Source organism: Microtus oregoni, unplaced genomic scaffold, assembly GCF_018167655.1.
Source record: "Microtus oregoni isolate MIOR12 unplaced genomic scaffold, Mior012 000048F_ref0000485, whole genome shotgun sequence".
Lineage (NCBI taxonomy): Eukaryota > Metazoa > Chordata > Mammalia > Rodentia > Cricetidae > Microtus > Microtus oregoni.
The window spans coordinates 141,965-164,177 of NW_024543222.1; the positions used below are offsets into that span (position 1 = coordinate 141,965).

The following is a 22,213-nucleotide window of genomic DNA, read 5'->3' on the forward strand; positions in this document are numbered from 1 at the left end:
AAGGTTCCTTAGCAACCTCAGAGCACTAAGTGGTAGATGTGGCTAATGCTGACAGCTGTCCAAGTCTCCCTCGAGAGCCTGCAGCACTGCCACACTTGGGTACGTCTTACTTTCTGAGAAGCTCACAGCCACTCACTCTTAATATGGTCTCCTCCTCACCCATGAGCTCTCTTCAGGCTGTTGAGGACAGCACAGTAAAGCTGTGTCTCTGGACGTCACAATGACAGACTAGAAGGGAAAGCCTAGCGAGAAAGATGACTAAGAGAACCTGCTGCTTGACTCTTAGCACCCACACGGCAGCTCCCAACCATCCAGGGACACTAGGCACACAAGAGGTGCACTGGACATACTTGTAGACAAAAGGTCACTATATATTAAGTATGCAAATGAATAAATAGATAATGCCAGCCCGTTGGGTAGGGTGGATTGCTCCTGTAACACAAGCTCTCAGAAGGCTGGGGCACAAGGACTGTTGCCAGTTCAGTGCCAGTCTAGGTTACAGTGGGTGAAGACCAATCCGGGTACAGAGTAAGACCCAAGTAAGAACTCTAAGCTTTCTTACTCTTTCCCTTTGATGCTAACTTACAAACTTCAGGATTCACTTCTGACTGTACAGAATGGCTTCCCATTGGCAGCTTCTAGGCCTGGAGCCAGGATTAGTCACACGTAAGAAAGGAGCCTGTTACCTCAGAAGCTTTCTCTGCTGCAGAACCAGGAGAACTAAAAGAAAAATGAATCCTTTCACTAATAAGGGGAGGAACTCTGGCCAGCTCGAGTGTGGCGAGCACGGCTCGGCTCTGGCAGGCCATCCCCTCTGCCTTGCGGAAGAGCCACCAAGTTACATCCCCAACGCCAGCCACCAAGGTCCAATCCCTTACTGGGACATTTCCTCCAACTGAGGCTGACTATCAAGTCCAGTAAATCAGCGGCCTCCTTGGGCTCACCTAATTAACATGCCCAATAAAACACCTCATCCTAGCACAGGGGGGGGGGGGTTCCCCTTTACCTATGGGTCACGTCTGTCTCCTTTCTATCCAGTCAGTCCTTTGTCCTGCGCGGATACCCCTGCTCCTCTCCCTTGTTCTCTTGCCCTTCTCCCTGGTCCTCTATCTCTTTGTCTTTGTCCTTGCCCTCTGTCCCTCTGGGGTAACTAAACCTCTTCTGTGCCGAGATCTTGGTCTTGGGCCCTGAGCCCATACCTTTCCTTTCATGAGAGACACGATAGCTGGGAAGCAGCAGGCAGCGAGGATGCTGCTCCTTGAGGCACCATGTCTGTCACTGAGCCATTTTCTCACTGCTGTTTCAAATGGTTCATAAAAAGAAAAGGCACTGCACACAAGCACACAGCAGCTGACAGGAGGAAAGCCGTCTTGGGTTCTACACAAGCTTCTACAGCTCAGGGTGCAAACTTTCAAAGGGGCACCCCCTCTGCCCCACCCACAACACGTTTTTCCTGAGGCTGTCAACAGCTGCCACCGGCTTGGAAGAAGAAAGCAACACCCCTTCCTATGGATGCACCTTCTTCAGGTGAGGAAACATGGAACACATCTCGCCCACATGGCAGGGCAGAGGAGTCCCTTCACAGAACTGCCCCCAGTCTGTGACAGCTTCAGGCTCCTTGCTCCTCAGACTGACTTATGCATAGTAAACAAGTCGCAGGGAGTATGTGCACACTGCTCATGGACACAGACCAGAAACAGAGGCAGATACTGTAGGAAATGCAGTCAGAGGCCCCCGCGTAGGGCAAGGCTTCCTGACTGCACACTGGTGAGGAATGGCCATGCCACAGCAGCCACCATGCCCTGGAAATCACAACACTGTGCCAGAAAGAAAGCAGAGTCAACAGCAGACAGGCACAGGCCCTGTAAGTGCACTTGATCTCCCTCTGTCTAGGAGGTAGGGCGGCTTTATGGTAGAAGTTTAGGATGGACTCTAAACCTGTTTTAAAAACACAAGATTCTTTTAAATTCCAGAGAACCAGCTACTCAGAGCATACATCTGTCATGACCATCCACACCACTTTCCTTTCTGCCCGATCTGTTCTTTCTGTATTAAGAAGCATCACACCCAGCTCTTCTAGGAGTGTCACCAGCAGGAGATTGGCGATCACTGGACAGAAGGGCACCAAGCAGCCCATGCTCCCACCACTTACCATTCGGCGGCAGCCAAGAGAGGCCAGAGACACACTAAGAGCTGCACAGCACGAGGGGCCCGAAGACAGGGACTGTGCGGATGTCACCACGGACTCGGAAACTGCTGCACCCGTGGCCCAGAGTGGCAGACTCTCACCCAAAACTCCAGTGAGAAAGGAAAGTGTCTGGGAGGATTTGAAGTAGGGCGGGACCACACACTTGTCCCCACGTACAGGAAGGGCTGGCACTTGCAAAGATCAGGTTAGGAAACACAGACAGATTGCTCTCCCTTCCTTTGCTAATGTTTTGTCTGCAAGGAAACCCCCGAGTGCTGAAGCTGGGACACGGTCAGAGGGGTGGTCCCAGCCCCCATCCATTCAGAGTTTACCTCACATTTTAATCTCGGGCTAGCCTTCATGTGGGTCTCCCACAAAACACTATTTTGTTTTTGTTTTTGTTTCCTTTTCCCAGCGGCTCTGAGTTCCCAGGAGAGAAAGAGCCACCAACTCAGAATTATCAAGCCAGGCAGAGTGATACATACCTATAACCCCAGGACTTGGGAGGCTGATGTAAGAGGATCAAGAAGCACAACAGCTTGGGCTACATGCTGAGGCCCTGGCTCAAGCATCTGTAAGCAGGGCCCTTTTTGAAACAGTCCAATATAATTTAAACCTAGACATTGCTCTTGTCAATTTATGGTAGGAATAGGGGAGGGGAATGGGGTCAGAACTCAAGCATTCATTCAAGCATGCTCCACCACTGGGCAACATCTTCAGCCTCTCATTAACAACTTGAAAATTTCCCAGTGACTTTTGGACTGATTCAGGTTTAACTCCTAACAATCATACAAAAAGTGAACCACACAGAAGCAAAGGGAGGGTGATGACTTGTGTTAGAGCAGAGGCAAAAGGCAGGACCCAGATGTGTGGTCAAATACAAAACAGTGTTTTAACAATTAAAAGTTAATGAAAACATTTGTCATTTAAAAAAGAACTCAAGGGGGCTGGAGAGATGGCTCAGTGGTTAAGAGCATTGCCTGCTCTTCCAAAGGTCCTGAGTTCAATTCCCAGCAACCACATGGTGGCTCACAACTATCTGTAAAGAGGTCTGGCGCCCTCTTCTGGCCTTCAGGCATACAGACAGAATATTGTATACATAATAAATAAATAAATAAATATTTAAAAAAAAATAAAATAAAAAAGAACTCAAGCAAGAAGGAAGCATTCATGTCTCCACCTACCTCTGTTAGCACCTCCCCTCCAGCTCAGGGCAACCAAAGATGTCAGCCCTTCGTCTTCTATCTCTAAAGCACTCACATCCTAAAGCATCTATGCATAAGTCGCCTACCATGAAGGCATCTATCCTAGCATGTCCGCTGCAATGGCTCTGAAGTGCCTTCAGGTCAGAGTGCAGAAGCTGGACTGCCTGCCTGCCTGCCTGCCTCTAGCAGAGAAAGTAGATGTTCAGGCGGGGCCTAAAGAACCCAGCAAATGGCTAAGTGACAGGCCCAGGTGAGAACCCACCTCTAACTTTACACATAGGCCTTTCTTGCCCATTCCTCTAGTACCTAGGCTCTCCCCACTAAAGGCAAACTAAGTGCTCAGAACACATCTGAACATTAACATCTCTAACACAGATTTAACCTCTTCTAAATGGACCATTCATCAGCTATGCAGTTGGTAGGTGCCAGACATTCGGTTGCTTTATGACCTTTAGTATACTGCCTTAAGAGAAGCAGATGGACATGATTATAATATAGCCAGTTTAGGATATTGTAGGGAAGTCCAGCCAGAGGCAAAGGAAGCTTTTTATCAGAGAGCAAGCTTCCTTCAGTAAATAAGACCTGCAGTCATGGCTAGACAGGCGATGGACATGAGTCTGGGCTCTCCGCTGGCTGCCTGTGTGTTCCTTTCTCCAGCAGCAGAAGCCCTTGGCTGGGAGGTGAGAAAGTTTTGTGACAAGCAGTCAATCCCTGATGTCCTGGGAGCAGGAAATGAGTTCAGACGAGTTTCCAATTAAACTTAAATATAGATTCTGTTGTGCCTCCAGCAGGTGTGACAGACATCTGTCTTGTCCCCTCCAGCAGGTGGGAGGCTGATAACATTTCCTCTACTGTGCTCCTTGTCTGTGGCTTCAGCATCAGGTGTATTCCACTAAGTGCAGAGGCTTCTGGAAGCAGATGAGCATACTGGTAGGGAGGCAGGCCTTTCTCACAGTGATCACTGTACCCATAAAACCTCAGCTTATACATGGCCCACAGAATAGAGTCTATCACAATCTGCAATGGGACACCGACTCTTTGAAAAGAAGGCCAGAGTGTGCTGACATGACATATTTGTACGTGGAACATGGGGCAGTTCAACCTTCCAGCTTAGGAGCAACAAAGTCAAGATCTACATACCAGTAACATTCTGGAAACACGTGTGGAGCATAATCTAGAACAAGGGTCTGCACTCTCTGACATGCTAGTCCCATTCTGGAAATGTGTGTGGAGAATAATCTAGAACAAGGGTCTACAAATGCTAACCCCATTCTGGAAACACGAGTGGAGAATAATCTAGAATAAGGAGAAGTGGTGTGGTTTGGGAAGAGGAGCAAGAGACTTGACTCACAGAAACATAACAATTTTACACTACTGGGCAAATACTTAAATAATTCTGTCTATAAATATGATGGAATACTAATCTTGAAACTAAAGTACCAGGCAGTACTAAAGAATGGTCGTTTTTAGCCTGGAAACCCTGGAAACACAATACAAAGCCATACAAGTTCTGCTTAGTTGAGTTGTGTAGTGCGTGAGCAGGAAAGACAGACAGACAACCACAGAGACAGGACTCATTCTTCCAGGTTCCTTCCCACTGCTTGCTCTTGGAACGCTGTGTGGTGAGGGAAAAGGAGGCTCCCTCTGTACCCGCACAATGGCGTGTGCACACATGTAGACCACTGGAGCTGAGGAGTGGTGCGTGTCCGCTGCCCTCCTCACACGGCCCATGCCTTGCTTGCGGCTCAGGTGCAAACTGCAGGTAGAGGAATCGCTGCTCAGCGGGAAGAGCAGGGCCCTCTCTGAGCAGTAAACCTTAAACTGGGACCGAGGCAGAGAAACAGGTGATGAGGAATAAACCTGCGGGGAGCAGGGGCCTTAGATGAGTGTGTGAGGAGCCGAGGAGGCCTGAGTGACTGCACACTGTGGGCACAAGCATCAGACCCGTGGGAACTGGCAAAGCCTTCCCAGGTCAGGCCATGTGTGGATGTCAACAGTGTGTACAAAATCTAGCAACCACATCTTCCTCCTTCAATATGACTGCATCCTGAGACTGCTCCCAACTGAGACCTCTCACTGAGACTAGCTAAGGGCTGCTGTATGTAATAAAAGCACCGTGTTTCTAGGCTGTGTAGTGGGTGTCCTAAAACAGGGCAAGCACAGCCCACCTGATCCCAGATTTTCTGTCTGTCACGTCTCTATTCCTACATCATCCCTCTTTGGTTTTCAGCAACAAGCCCTTCAAGATGCAGCACAAGTCAAAAACCAGAGCCAAAGGAAGAGGACTGGGGGTGGAAGAGGTGGCAAAGAGATCTGTGACCAAGCTGAACACAGAGTTTGATCCCCAGGACCCACGTGTTGAGAGAATGGCTGCTCCCTGACATATGCACCAATGGCACATGCACATCTCATCCACAAAACACAAGAGCAAAACCAGTCACAGACAAAGACAGTGTAAAGGCTTGCCATAGCAAAGAAAAGAAAGGAAAGGAAGACGTGGCCCCATGTAAGAACAGGTAAGCCTGGACAAAGGGACTGGATGCCAAGTGTGTGAGAGAGTGAGTGAGGAAAGCCACACTTTAGAGAACGGCTTAGCTCTATCACAGCACTGTGAGGGGCAGCCTCGCTCAGCCCACACTGAGAGGCCTGTGAGCTCTAGGGAGACTATCAGCTGGCTCTGGGGAAGCAGGCAGGGGCGGGCACCTAGTGTGCTCAGCTTCAAATGAAGTTGCAACACTGGGCAGCTGCATGTTAACACCTGGTCCCCAATCAATCACATGCTCGTGCATCCCGACGGATGGCTGTTTTGACTGGCCCTGGTTATTAGCAAAGATGCATTAGACCATGCGGGAAGCACCTTGTAAATGATAGGGTTTTATGCAATTAATACATAGAGGCTGACAAAGACCTCACAACCCCCACTCCACAGTGCTCCCTGGGCAGTCATGTGCCTCTCCACTGCTGAGAAGCGAAGAGTCATCCTTACCAAGGGGAAGAATGGCACACGCTAACTCTCAGAGACACACACAGATGTGGGCTGTTTCTAACAGACCCTTGATAGGTCAGAACAGCAGGACAGCACCATGCAAGGGCAGCCCTACCACGCTGGCCACCAGGAGCAGCCAGTGGCCTGAGGGCTTTGCAACACAATGGAACAAACAGCAGAACCCGGCTGGCAGAGGCCACAATACTCACTCTGCGCTCAATTCCAACTCTGGTCAGCAGCAGCTGGCCAGTGAGGTTAGCCCCAGTGGCTTACCTTGGAAGGAGGGATAGGCACCAAACAAAATAAAGGGAGGTGCCTTCCACTAAGCATCAAAGCTAACAACTGGCATGGGAGTGAGAAAGAAAAAGAAAGAGTGGCCCATAAAAGGAAGAGACGCTTTAAATGACTGCTTCCCCCCGCACTCACAGAATACACTGCTCCCCACTAGCACACACATTAAAACCTAAAACCCACTGCTGGACTGCGGCACCTCTTACATGAAGTACCTCCAGCAGTCCCCTGGGGGCGCTGCTGACAAACTGCGGTGAAGCTGCAACATCAGGAGTCATAAAGGAGCCCAGCCAGGTGACCTTATAGCCAGCTGTCAGGCTCAAAATGCCACTACCCCTGACAGGAGAGATGGGTGGCAGATCCTCTGGGCTCTGCTCACTAGGAATGGCATGTACCCAAGAGCGAGGATGAAATTATTGAGGCAGAGTGGTAGTGAAAACCAGGACTTACAAGTCCAGAGAGTCTTGGGTTCAAATCCCAGCTTTGACACTGGCCAACAAGAACTCAGTAGTTAACTTCTCATATCCAGCTGTTTTAACTCATGAGAATAACAGACATTTGAAACCAGAATTATAGAGATTAAACAAAAAAGCCTTAATTTGGTATATAATAAAAATCAAACACATTAGTTTCTTTCATGCACTTGCTCCTCACTAATGAAGAAACAGGGAACACTTGAGGCCCAGGAAATGAGATATCGAGTCTTTGGCTAACAATGTGGCCTCAGAGGTTTGAAGCAGGAGAATGGTGGGCAGGCAGAGGGGCAGTTGCTAAGACCTGGTGGGAGCCACATTTACACTATGTCCATCTCGGGGGGAAAGCCAGGCACCCCAGAGAAGGGACAGACCTGGGGAACAGCCAGGATCTCAGTCCAACGAGGTCCTCAGGAAACTGATTAACAGTTTTTGATATCTGGGGAGGGCAAAGGTCTGTATTTAGCAATCAGCATTAGGGCTGATGATCTAGCATGTTGGTAGAGTACACTTCTAGCATGCATGAAGCTCAGGATTCAGTACACATACAGGCATGTACACGCTCACACACAAAGACATGTGCACATGTGCAGGAACTCATACATAAAAATGATCACGGACAGGTACCAACTCTGGCTCGGAGTACATGATCGAGGGCCCCACTATTGGGAGGCTCCCTAAGGTCCTTCAGCCATAAGTACTATGAGATAAACATGCTGGGATGCCTGGGAGCAACCATCTCTCATCTCTGTTCTGGCCTTCTCCCGTGTTCTTACGCTGGGATTCCAGGGACAGTCCCAAACAGACCTATGGGGAAAGCACATTCCCACAGGGCAGTTACAGTCTGGGACTGGTACCCAGACCTACCTGGAGCACCCTCCCCCAGGGCCAGCAACATCTTAAAATTTTCATTTCATTTATTTGTTCTATTTCTTCTTTCTCTTTTCCTGGTTTATTTACTTGGGAGACAGATGGAAGAAATCGTTTTCTGCCCTGCACTGTGTATGATGCCTAAGCAGTCCTTGTCATGCCTGTGACAGTGGCCGAGATGGTTACTGCCTCTTCCAACTCTTCCAGCATCGAGTCTCCTGAGTTTGAAGTGGACAGAGGGCTCCAGCTGCTTTGAGCCAATGGCACAGCAGCATGGCTTTTTAAAGAATGATTTGTAATTGATGACTTTATCTTTATAGAAAGAAACTAATAATATAAACTATCCAGACCCTCACCTTATAAGCACTGAGCTCTCATTCCTTAGCAGAGCCCATGCCACACTGACCCAGGCCCACGCCCTGCTCTCCCAATTAGTTTTAATTTCCTGGAAGACTATTATGGTCTGAATATACATACTGCCCTGAACTGTCCAACGGGGCTAAGATCTGGTGTGAGGTACTCAGAATGGGCCTTCAGAGCAGCTCTGTCCTGAGAGGACGGCAGTGATCCAGCCAGGCCCACTCCACCATGCAGACACTGCTCTCACCTCTCCAGACAGCGCCTCACCTGGACTCACTGCACACACGCCTGCTGAGACCTTCACCTTGGGATTCCCGCCTCCAGAAGGAACGTGGGTGAATATACAAAGGTATGCATGTGATATATTTTAGTCACTCCACATGGCAGCTGTCACATGGCTGTTCACTCAGGAACCTGATCCTGTTTCTCATGTCCTGGAGACCATGTCTGCTCTCTGATGCTCAAAGGCCCTGCTGCACTGGGCTGTTCTATCCTCTAAGCCTGACTTCAGGCCTATGGCCAGGACTCCCTCCTCCACCTTCTCTGTCCAGAGCAACCTCACCTATCACAGGAGGCCCCGACAGAGCAGATGCTGTGCTCCACTCCCTTCTTACTGTCACAGCACTAACGGAAGCGTGTTGCTCTCCCTTTAGGTCCCTGTTCTCAGCAGAAAGCCACTTGGATCATAAACCCTCTTCTGCACACTCACTGCTAACTGCAACACTGCCAACAATGGAGACAAAGGTTAACAAAAAGCAAAAGCCAGTGCCTGCTGTGACAACCCAGCCACATGGTGATGGAAGCGACTTGTGAAGCCTACGGAAACCTGTCCTGTGTCGAGAAAATAGACAGCAGTAGCATGAATAGTAAGAAGTCAGGAAAACGGGCTAATTGTCCTCAGGACTCATTCAGAAAACTGTAAACAACGGCACAGGGCTGTGCTACCATCTGCACAGGTCCTACACGCCAAAGATGTCATGGGAGAGGAGAGGCACCTCATCACAACGTAGGTGAGAGGAAATGAGACTGCTTCTGCGGCCCACCACCCAAAAGTACCACCATTCACTGACAGAGCTCATGAGTGTCCATCATTAAGTACACAGCTGTATGGACCAGTAAGCTTTAATGAAACACAGCAATATCGCTGATCAAAGTTGTCGACCCAGGCATACTATGTGCACATAAATCACACAAGTAGTCAGACTGACATTAAAGTGCCTGCAAGTGCAGTCTGAAGACACAAATTGGCAAGTAAGCAGCCCAGAAGCAATTGCTCTATAAATATGGGATCATTTGGATGCTTTGCAGGCACAATTTCCAACAAGCACCAGAACTAATTTGAAACAAGGTGATGATGGCTGGCATCCTAACCGCAGACAATAAGTTGCTCTTCCACCATTGTCTGATGCTAGTAAGGAAGGTGGGAGGCAGGGAGGGAGCGGATCTCCAGAAGCATACACTACGGCAGCACTGTGAGAGCCCTGTTGTGAGCTAAACTGCATGCAACCTTGATTCTCTTCTGAACACACTATGTTGAGAGCGTGCTCTGTTCACAAGCTGCCCCTCAGCCATCTTCATACAACTGTAGGTGCTGGTGCGGTCAGCCCTGACGGAGACTCCAGATGCAATGAGCTGCCCACTGAGAGCACTCCTGATGACGTGCTCCATGTGAGATTAACACAGGGAGGAGTGTGAGCCAGCAGAAAATTACAAGACAGACAAGCTTCAAATCAGGAGCCAGAAATCAAAAGAAACTACTGTTCTGTAGATAGAAACATCCACTTACTACAGATCTTTGTGGGGAAAGAGCATGTTTTGCAAAGAACCTAGGTGCCTAAAATTGGGTCAGTGCAGTGACTACTTTAAGCAATGGTATCACAGCCACCACTGCTTGCTTCCCTAATGTGGACTACGTTGGGCCTTGTGACAGCTGTGAATGGAAATGGAAAGCGTGTCTTTAAAAATGCTGTCATTGTTCTGCCTACTATTTCACATGTGTGGGTGGCCATGAAAACTGTTCACAGTCCAGGCCACCTCCTCTGTTTGTACCTTGCTCCCCTACACCCCCAGACCCCAACAGCTCACTTGTACCAATCCCTGCTTCTGGATGCCGAAAAGTCTCAAATCGGAGCACTCTCCTGTGCCCCTCCACATCTCCAACATGTATCCTGTGCTTTCACTCAGGTATATGCAGATACCTAAGTGGCTGCTACTCTACAGTATCTGTGTTTAATTTATTAAAAAGTACCGTGCTATAAATCATTTAATACTATTTGCTATTTTTTTCACTCAACATTTTGCATTTAAAAATACTAAAATCAACTTTAATGAGGGACAATTTGCACACAATAAATACACCGGCTGAAGACTGCAGTTTGCAGCAGGGACTACTATACTTCTGTGGTCCCCCACAGTCTCCCATTGCCCCGCATGCCCCCACACCACCTGTAGACAGCATTATGTGAGTGTGTAGGACCCAGTAGCTCTGCTTCTGCTTTGCCTTTGTTTCATCTGGTTACCAGCTAGTCTTCCTGGTTTAAAATAATATAAACACAACATAATCTTTACAACTGCGGTGGCGGAACTGCTCTTGGAGGGGTCTGTCAGCAGCTGCTGGAACCAATGATTTCAATCTTAAAGGGTGGTGTGCTGCTGGTGTCACATTTGAGAGGTCACAAAACCCCATGGCATCTAGCTTTCTAGTTCTCTCTCGCATACAGAATAAAAGCAGTGTCAATTTTTCTTCATCGTATAACTAGGGTGCAAGCTTCTTTCTTTCTTTGGTTGTTTTTCCTCTATATGCAACTTACACCAACATTTCTTGAAAAACAGTCCTTCGCATCAAATTATCTAGGCGTCTTTGTTCAAAACCAATCTGCAGTCACATAATGGGTATCACAGTCACGTAATGGTAGCTTTACACTGAGTGTTAAAGCACCAAGCCTTTCTTTCCTAAACTGTCCTGACTATACCCTTTGTGCTTTCGTAAGTTTTAAAGCCAAGATTTGGACTGGGACAGCACTCAGCCTATAGTTAAAAGTTGAAAAGAACTAACATTTAAAATTACCAAATCTTGGCTGGATGTGGGAGGCTGAGGCAGGGGGATGGCCACTAACTTCAGGCCAGTCTAAGCCAGAGAGTGTGGACCTGTCTCATACAAACATAAATGCACAAAGCTGGGTCTCCACCTTTACCTCCTCAGTCATCTCTGTGATGTTTTAGCTTTGTGAGCTTAGCTCTTTATGCACCGTCCTATGTACTCCCATGTACTTTAGAATGTTAATGGAAACTAGGTAGTGGTTAGAAAAAATAGAATATACAAATGTATCTTTGACTCCAACTGATGGGGAGTTATTCTCCCAGGTCCTGGGGCCCTGCTATGGTAGACTGTTAGCTCCAGGGCTCCCACTGTCTTCCCACATGTATAACTGTGCTATCTGTAAATACCACTCTAATTCCTTTTTGGGCAACATGTGTGACTGCCCCCACCCAAGCCTTCCTGCAGTGTTTGTCCTCCCGTGTGATGCTGAACAGGAAGTAATGGTGAGCCTCCCTGGGTTCAGAGTTCAGAGACAATGTTCAGCCTGCCTTACAACCAAGCCCAAAGTCAGCAGCAGTGTTCCCTGATCTTCGTGGTATGCTGAAGAGGTCTGCCGGGGGTGGTCCAGCTGTGTCATGTGTATTCGTAGCAGCTATGATTGACCTCCATTATGCTACACCCCTTGCTTTCCTCGAGATGAACCACTTGTGCAATCTGCACTTCACTATGGGTCCTCACACTGCGAATAAATCTGCCATCCCTAGGGTAGGCGCACCCCACCTCATAGTCCCCGTCTGGTTCTGACATCATAGCGTCTTCTGTTTTTTGACCTCGGTATGAGGACCAGCAGTCTTTTCCTGAATGGTGACAGAACTCACTGCACCCTCCCCTGACCCTTTTCTTTTCCAGTCTTCATTTCTGGACTACAGGCCTGAGCTGCATCTCGTCGTTGGTGCCTGAGTTCTGATCACCCGGAAGTATTTCAAGTCGCATGCCTGATGGCACACTGCTGTAGCCTCAGCATGCAGGAGGCTAAGGCAGGATAGCAAGTTCCAGGCTAGACCAAGGCACAGAGATGTTCTGTATCAACATCAACAACAAAAAACTAAAAATAAATCAGAAGGTATTTCTTCTCTAACCCAAACCATTCTCTTTCTAGGTATTTTTTGGCATTAACTTTTTAAACTAGGGTTTCAGATACAGGATAAGAACCATCACCACAGGGCATGTCTCTCCCTTTCATTATTGAGTTCCAATTATGCTGTGTGGTCAGAGAGCAAAGAGAACATGAGGGAGAGCCTCTGGGCTTCCTGATGTCTCTTTCACAGTCTAAGAGGTGGTTTTGTGAATGGCCCATCCATGCTTGAAAACAACGTATACTCTTTGTTGGGCAGACAGTTAGTTGTATGTGCAGATCAGATCTGAGTGATTAACCCAATTATTAAAATCCTCTTTTGTGCTGCAATTTTCTATCTACTGGGAGTGTTCTGAACTTGATCCTGGCTTAGGTCTCACTTTAAGTGCCAAGGTCCCACTGTCAAGACGATAGTACCCTCATGCCTTTTTGCTCCTTTTCCACAGTGAAGCACTTTGTTTTGCTCCCTTCAACGACACTGTGACTCTGCTAGCTCTGTTTGTCTTCTCAGTCCTTTGACTCCCAGTCTCTGTATCTTCTGTACTGATGAGTCTTGAGGCTTGGCTACACCTCATGACTTGGTCCCATAAAGACCGACTGCCACTCACGTTCGCTCTTGTCTCAGAGCTCACTCTGTCATCTGAGTACGTTTTCTAGGGGCCACTCTTTGTTGTTTGTTTGCTCCTTCCTGCATCCTTCTGCACACTCAGCTGCACGCCTCAGAGCTGCTCACCTCTAGCATGGTTAGATACATCTGGTTTCTTTGGCAGGGATCTTCACAGCCCATGTCTTTCTTTGTTCTTGCCTTTCCCTTTTCTCCTACTCCCAGAGCCATGGCTACAATGGCAGTTCACCTTCCTGCTCTCCTAACTGTCTTCTGAGTAATTCACACCTGTCACGCTCACCTTCTCTTTCTGAGCCACACAGCAAGGCAGCTCCATGAACGGAGGCACACGCCTGTCAGCCTGCCCTTGGCTCCGCCCTGAAGACCACCTTCACCCTGTCTGCCTCTTCTCTACCTTGTCTCCAGCTCTAGACTCCATCAGCTTTACTGCCCCCTATGGCACCTGCAGCTCAGGCTCACTGGGGGAGTCAGCGATCCAGGCCACTCTGTGCAATTTAATTTTTTCTTATACCAAAGTCAGACCTTCCGTAGCACTTTGTTCTCATCATAAGAATGTGTCATTTTCACCTTACTGAATGCAAGTGGAGACTGGGGTGCTAAGGGTATGGCTGAGTGTCAGAGAAACATTCTCTAAGTGGGCATGTGAAAAAAACTGTAGAGTTTAGGTAGCACGATGGCACTCGAAAGCCAGTTGGAATCTGTGTAGGACCAGAAGAGAGCTGGTTTGCACATGGTGAAGCCAATTCTTCACAGGAAGACTGCAAGTCACGCGCTTCAGGACCAAGGTCAAAGGATAAGTATAATCTTTCAAGGTCAGTCAAACGAACAGAACTGGGCTATGTTGTACTTTTGTTTTTCTTTGATTTCTTAAAAAATTTATTTATTTATTTATTTATTTATTTATTTATTTATTTATTTATTAAAGATTTCTGCCTGCTCCCTGCCACTGCCTCCCATTTCCCTCCCCCTCCCCAAATCAAGTCTCCCTCCCTCTTCAGCCCTAAGAGCAATCAGGGTTCCCTGCCCTGTGGGAAGTCCAAGGACCACCCACCTCCATCCAGGTCTAGTAAGGTGAACATCCAAACAGCCTAGGCTCCCACAAAGCCAGTACGTGCAGTAGGATCAAAAACCATTGCCATTATTCTTGAGTTCTCAGTAGTCCTCACTGTCCGCTATGTTCAGCAAGTCCGGTTTTATCCCATGCTTTTTCAGACCCAGGCCAGCTGGCCTTGGTGAGTTCCCGATAGAACATCCCCATTGTCTCAGTGTGTGGGTGCACCCCTCGCGGTCCTGAGTTCCTTGCTCGTGCTCTCTCTCCTTCTACTGATTTGGAGCTTGGGATTTCAGTCCGGTGCTCCAATGTGGGTCTCTGTCTCTGTCTCCTTTCATCGCCTGATGAAGGTTAATATCCAGGAGGATGCCTATATGTTTTTCTTTGGGTTCACCTTCTTATTTAGCTTCCCTAGGATCACGAATTATAGGCTCGATGTCCTTTATTTATGGTTAGAAACCAAATATGAGTGAGTACATCCCATGTTCCTCTTTTTTGGGTCTGGCTTACCTCACTCAGGATAGTGTTTTCTATTTCCGTCCATTTGCATGCAAAGTTCAAGAAGTCATTGTTTTTTTACTGCTGAGTAGTACTCTAATATGTATATATTCCATACTTTCTTCATCCATTCTTCCATTGAGGGGCATCTAAGTTGTTTCCAGGTCCTGGCTATTACAAACAATGCTGCTATGAACATAGTTGAGCATATACTCTTGTTGTATGATAGGGCCTCTCTTGGGTATATTCCCAAGAGTGGTATTGCTGGGTCCAGGGGTAGGTTGATCCCGAATTTCCTGAGAAACCGCCACACTGCTTTCCAAAGTGGTTGCACAAGTTTGCATTCCCACCAGCAATGGATGAGTGTACCCCTTTCTCCACAACCTCTCCAGCAAAGGCTATCATTGGTGTTTTTGATTTTAGCCATTCTGACTCGGACTTTAACCCACAAACCTATGAACACCTGATTTTCGGTAAAGGAGCTAAAAGTATACAATGGAAAAAAGAGAGCATCTTCAACAAACTGTGCTGGCAAAACTGAATGTCAATCTGTAGAAGAATGAAAATAGATCCATATCTATCACCATGCACAAAACTCAAGTCCAAATGGATTAAAGACCTCAATGTCAGTCCGAACACACTGAACCTGATAGAAGAGAAAGTGGGAAGTACTCTACAACACATGGGCACAGGAGACCACTTCCTACGTATAACCCCAGCAGCACAGACATTAAGGGCCTCATTGAATAAATGGGACCTCCTGAGACTAAGAAGCTTCTGTAAAGCAAAGGACACTGTCACTAAGACAAAAAGGCAACCTACTTGCTGGGAGAAGATCTTCACCAACCTCGCAACTGACAAAGGTCTGATCTCCAAAATATATATAAAGAACTCAAGAAACTAGACTGTAAAAAGCTAATCAACCCAATTATAAAATGGGGCACAGAGCTAAACAGAGAATTCTCAACAGAAGAAGTTCAAATGGCCAAAAGACACTTAAGGTCATGCTCAACTTCCTTAGTGATCAGGGAAATGCAAATCAAGACAACTTTAAGATACCATCTTTCTTTTATTTTTTGAAATAGGATCTCACCATATAGACATAAGCTGGCCTCAGCCTCAGCAATCCTTTTGCTTCTCAGTCTCTGCCATGCAAGGATTATTATTTTTTTCTTTTTTCAAAGAAAGGGCTGGAGAGATGGCTCGCTCAGTGGAAGAGAACATACACTGCTCTTCCAGAAGACCCGAGTTCAGTCTCAGCAGTCACGTTACATGGCGCGCGCGCACACACACCACACACACACACACATACACACACACACCACACACACACCACACACACACACCACACACACACACACACACACACACCACACCACACACACACACCACACACACACACACACACACACACACACACATACACACACACACACACACACCACACACACACACACACACACACACACACACACAGAGTCTTAGTTAATTCTCAGTTGCTATGACTGAAGCACCATGACCAAGGCAATTTATTAATGAAAATTTGGGCTCAGGTTCCAGAATCCATGACCATCCTGAGAGAGAGCACAGCAGAAGCAGGCAAGCGTGGCGCTGCAGCGGTAGCTAAGATCTCACACACATATTCACAACTGCACTGCAAAGAGAGCTAAATGAGAATGTCCTGGGCTTTCGAAACCTAAGGACCCTGTAGTAAGGGGGCCACTTGTTGGTTCCCAGCACCTGGCTACCTTAGACCCAAAATAATCACACGGAAACCACAGTATTTAAATCACTGCCTGGCCCACTAGCTCTAGCTTCTTATTGGCTAATTCTTACATATTAATTTAACCCATTTCTATTAATCTGTGCATTACCATGAGGTCATGGCCTACCAGCGAAGTTTCAGTGCGGCTGTCTCCAGAGGCAGTGGCTTCATGATGACCCTCTAACTTCACCCTCTTTCTCATGGCATACAGCCTAGCCTTTCCCACTAGCTAAGTTCTGCCCTCCTATAGGTCCACAGCAGTTTCTTTATTCATTAGTGGAAATCACAGCATACAGAGGGAAATCCCACATCATAGCCTCAGTGACACACCTCCTCTAACAAAACCACGCCTCCCACTCCTTCCCACATGGTTCTACCAGCTGTGAATGAAGTAAGCAAGCATATGAGGCTACAGTGGGTGTTCTCATTCAGACACCACAGAGCCTGAACAAGGCCACAGCACTTAATGGGGACACGGGAAGTCTGCCCTCTAGCAAAGCCGCACAACTTCAGAAGATTGTTCAGAGGACAGATGGTCTCTACCATCAAAACCACAACTCCTACAGATTCTGGGCATCGTCCTCGAGAAACAACACAAAACGCACTGCAGTGTCCGAGTCCACGTGACGGCCAAGCACTCACGCCTTTCTTACACAGCATGCACCGGGGCGGTGTCGGGAGGGGGGAGGAGAGCACAACTGGCCTGCTGCAGCATCTTCAACACTGCATCACTAGCGCCTCGTTCCACAAAGTCAGCGGCCTCACTGGAAGGAAGGGACTCTTGACCTCACTCCAATTCCAAACAAAGCTGCCATTTCCACTAACTGACAGGAGAACCGCATGCTGCGTGGTGTAGTCAGCATCAATCTCCCGTACAGCTTGTCTCAGGGAAAACGGACTAACTTGGCGTTAGAACTTCCAGCACCACAGAAACATGTCCACAGTATATTCAAAATGGTATTATGCTACTCAATCAAAGAAACAGAAAACAGCCAAAGGAAAAAAGCGTGTACTTCGGATTCTTGTACTATATTGATGCATATGGGAAGGGGGTGAGGCAATTACTTACAGAGAAAATTACAATCGTTCACTTAAGAATTACTGAAAATAAGACTGAGGCAAAAAAGAAAATAAAAAACCAAAACAACATCTTCCAACAAGTGCTTCTTCATCAAGTAATGTTACGGGAGCTCCTTCTGCTCCTTCAGCCAATAGCCGTTGAGATCCCAGCCCATTGGGGTGTGGTCTCTCTCCCTTTAAAAGGGGGGCCACTTCTCTCTCCTCTCTCTCTTGCTTCTGGCGACTAGACTCTGATTGTGCAGAGGGCTGTTGTTGTCTGGGACGGTGATCTGTAAGTTTTTGCCCCTTTAAATAAATAACCATTCTATTAATCATAATTCCAAACTGGTGTGGGATTGTTTGTGATTTACACCTTCAAAGTAAGGCTGATCAACAGACCCGCCGACAGACGCAAGCAAGCTCTGTACATGCGAAGCTCAGCGCCATCCACGCTGTTTATCAGGCATTCTTTAGCAACCTTGCTCATATAGTGAAGACGGCAGCTTTCAATATGATCGCGGGAACGGGTGTATGGGGTGTATGGTGTGTGTGTGTCCTGACCTCTCTCTCCTAGGTCGTGTGCATCACAGATGATATGGCTATCATTTTTAGCCAGCTTCTGGTTTCGTGTTTCTGCAGCAGAAACTGGCAAACTACGGTTTACAGATCAAACCTGGCCCAGTGATTATTTTTGTAAATACTGTTTTACCTAAGTGCAGCCATGTCTGCGTCCTGTCCCTGGATCTTTCATGCTGCAACACCAACAGAGCTGGGGCTTCTGACCTAAGCGCGGGGCCTGTTCCACTCCTATCCTCTCTGATATCGTATGAGGACTACTCTGAATTGGCCTACCGTTATCTCCATAACTCTGGGGTGAAGGAGCAGTTTTTGAGGTTCAGCATAGAAGTAAAGACTGAGAATCAATAAGCCAAATAACTGACATTTGCTGGAGAGTTATCTGTAAGAAGATGACCCCGTATCACGGAGGAAAGCCAATAGGTGTGATTCCCAGTAGGAGTGATCTTATCTAGTAGAGCAAGCAGGAAGCTTGGAGTGGCAGTATGTCAGAGTTGCCAGGGCACAGTGGACCCCAGAGCCGCATGCTTGGCTCCATGGCTACTTCTGCCTCTCCCTTGAGACTCCCCAGCTCTCCTGTCTGAGGTTTCCTGGATCCAGAATAGACTTCTTACAGATAACTCTCCAGTAATTTCCTACACTTGCTCTTTGGGCTGTCCCCAGAGTCTTATCTGATGAAGTTATTCAATGCTCCTACAGCCTAACAAAGCCCACCCTCTGTCACGACTACCTCCTCTGGAGCTTTCCCTTCTGCTGGGGCTGACCTGTTCCTTCTTCTAGGTGGTCTGGCAGGACGCACCTGTCTGGGTACTCTGCTCCTCTCCAACCCTACATGGGAGGCACTCCACTTCCACTGCCAGCTGCTGTAAGAACACTTGGTTATTCACAGCCTAGAGGAATACATCTGACCCTTGGAACTCAGCAGCTTCTGGTGCCATGAATGTACTTAGTCTTTGGTCGTGAATTGCCTTAAAATGTTAACAGTATCTTTGTCTTGCATAGAGCACCTATTTAAAAAGAATCTTTCAGGCCACGTCCCCTCTCCTCTACTGGAAGATCAGATGTCAGAGGTAGCGTGTCTGTCTGCACATCTGCCGACAGCGCTCAGCCTGGCCTCCCTCAAGACCAGCTGAAGTAGCATGTTCTGGGGTACTCACTCTTAAAACTCCCAGTGACCAGACACCGAGTTCAGACAGAAAAACAACAGTGCTCTCATAGACTGGTAATGGGAATGGCCGTGAGCAATAATGCTCTGAGTAAAGCATATTCTGCCAGAATATATTTCATCTGGTGCAGGAGCTGTTCAGACTCCACGTGGTCCTGACACACAGGCCTTCCAGCCCTTGGCCATATAAGCCTTGTGCCTTCCTCTGTCTCTTCTGCCTCCCCTGGAATGTTGACCCATGTGTGTTATGATATTTTATTTGTATTTTAATAAATAAAGCTTGCCTGAAGATCAGAGAGTAAAACAGCCACACTGATCAGCCTTATAGATCAGGCAGTGGTGACACACACCTTTAATCCAAGTAGCCACCCTAGTTTGCCATAGAAACTGGGCAGTAGTGGTGCACACCTTTAATCTCAGCCCTAGAGAGGGAGGACAGGAGGAGACAGCTCTCTCACACTGTCTCATTCTGAGATTCCTGGATGCAGGATCGCCATTTCAAACTGAGGTACACATAAGAGCCAGCAGCTGGTTGTTTTGCCTTTCTGACCTTCACGTTGAACACCAGTATCTGGCTCTGGGTTTTTATTGATTGTGCTACACATGTGTTCCCAGTGCAGCTCATCCACCTGCCCTTGTGACACCTGTGCTACCTTTCATTTCAAACCAGACAGAACCAGTTTCTTTCTTCGCAGACCCCTTAGCCCCTCTTTCTTATACTGCTTCTAGCTACCTGCAAGCTCACTTACCTCCTCCCTTATGTAAGTTACACCTGCATTTGGTTAATTCTGCCTCTTTCAACACAGCTAGGTTTGAGGGATGCCTATGCTCCATGGGTACCTAGCCCAGTCATGTGAGGCTATGCCACTAGGTGTGAAAGAGAATGCCCAGGCCTAGATTTGGGCACACAGTTGCTGGACCTCTTTCCAGGAAAGGCAACGTCCCTCATAGGCATGAGAAGGAAGCCTGGACTTTGTGTGAAGACAAGGCAGCGAGACCACTCTCCTCCTGCATCCTCAAGCTAGCCAGATGGGTCCCGGGGATGACCACACTGCTACCACAATCCTAGGTCTACATAGTTCCTGAGTTTGGGGAAGGACCAGGAACTGTGAGTCTGGGCTGGTACTAAAGACGAGTAGTGCAGTGTGGCGAGCTGGACATGCTCCACTTGTTGAGTGCACAAGCAGCCACGGTGTTCTCAAATGCAGGCTGGGTCTGGTACACCACATACATTTCCTTGGAGTATTCCCCAGGACCCAGGACTCAGAGAAGTGTGGTGGTAAAGGGGCCTCTTTTCACTGCTAAGAATGAACTCAGGTACTATACTTCAAGCAAGAACTGCAGTGATTCTTTCACAGAGACCTTCCTCCATAAATGGACCTTGCTGGCGAGTCCAACTTTGGAGCTACCTCTGACTCCTCCCCTTAGTGAATACAGATGTGCACAGGCTGCTCTCCCCTTAGTGAATACAGATGTGCCCGGGCTGCTCTCCCCTTAGTGAATACAGATGTGCACGGGCTGCTCTTGGACACCACAAAGCAGCAAACTGCATGTGACCAGACCCAAGGGAAAGGGCTCCATCCGCCTTCAGACTACATCCAGGCAAACACCCAGGTGCTGAGATATCAAAACACTGGGCACATTGCTGTGACCAGGATAACGCCTTGGGTCCCTGGGATGGGGACCCAAACTATAGACCACTTACCAGCGCAGAGCAATCTTGATTGGAGTGGTGAGGCAGGATGTGAACAGGTCAGCTGGGAGGTCAGGGATCATGGGCAGGAGTTCATGTGCCTCACAGGCTGCCAGCTGGATGCAGTTTTTCATTGACGGAGGCAAGGGCATCTGGGCAAGTGGATGGTTTGGGTTAATTGCAGCTACCTACAGGAGGATACAGAAAGACAATGGTTTAGCTGACATTCCTGGAAAGAACGCTGGGCATCAAAAAGGAAAACACAGCACCAAGTGGAACCTTGACAAACCCTCCACACCCCTTGATGATGTCAGTGTCCACTGGCCAATCTTTCATGCTGACCCGTTTAGGTTGAACACTCAGTCCCTAATTCATCATCATATTACTTTGGAGGGTTTAATGGCCTAGAAGATGACCACAATTACAGAGACGGAAGGAAGTGTGTGCAGGAGGCAGAGTGTGTGCACAGCAAGGCAGGTTAGAGTGACGGTTTTCTATGTACACCCGAGTTTTCTATGTTCCGCAAACAAATGTGTACTTATTTTATAAAGGAGATAAAGGGTTGGATAGATTTAAGCATGGCCTCTTTAAGGCAGAGAAAGTACGACATGTTTGGTATTTCCCTCAGTGACGTTTGGTGAGGTGAAAGCCCTGGACCAAAGCCATGCTGCATGGAAGCTGAGATGGAAGACTCAAAAAAATATATATATATATATATATTACTGCACAGTTCAGTAATGTACATTATCTCTTTGCTGACTTAAAACCAAGCCAAAAAAGTGTTCACCTTTATTTGTATGAGGTGGCATCTTGCTCTGTATCCCAGACTAGTCCCAACTCTTCCTGCTCTGTCCTCCTGAATGCTAGGGTTACACACAGGGATGAGGCTCCATGTTCAGTCGACAAAGTGAAAACCTCTTAATAAATAATTTAGTGCATTCAAACATTGGCAAGTGACAGGACTGGCTACTCACACTGCCACAGAGAACTCTGTGCCTTGCTGTGCCACAAAGCAGCAGGAGCCAGGACACACTAGATGCAACTACGTCTCGTGTGCACTGTGGCTCCTGCCTCCTGCTTCACATGGTACATTCGCGTGACAGCATCTGATCTGTCAGGCTCTGCTGTCATTTCCAGATAATGAGATTCCTAATTCCCACGTTTGGCCAGTAAGGCCTGCAAATGTGACATGGGGATTGCATGTGCACGGTGCTCTGCCTGTTCCTGACGACA

The 22,213-nt window shown here is 47.8% G+C and overlaps 1 protein-coding gene across 3 annotated transcripts in view; it reads right to left on the reverse strand.

Moving 5' to 3' along the window:
- The window catches only part of Rptor (regulatory associated protein of MTOR complex 1), a 309,261-nt gene that overhangs the window by 130,783 nt on the left and 156,265 nt on the right, over window positions 1–22,213 (reverse strand). For all 3 annotated transcript variants that reach the window (XM_041635818.1, XM_041635817.1, XM_041635819.1), the window contains one exon: window positions 20,993–21,168. In XM_041635818.1, coding sequence (XP_041491752.1) covers window positions 20,993–21,168 — 176 coding nt within the window. The remainder of the gene's footprint in view (window positions 1–20,992; window positions 21,169–22,213) is intronic.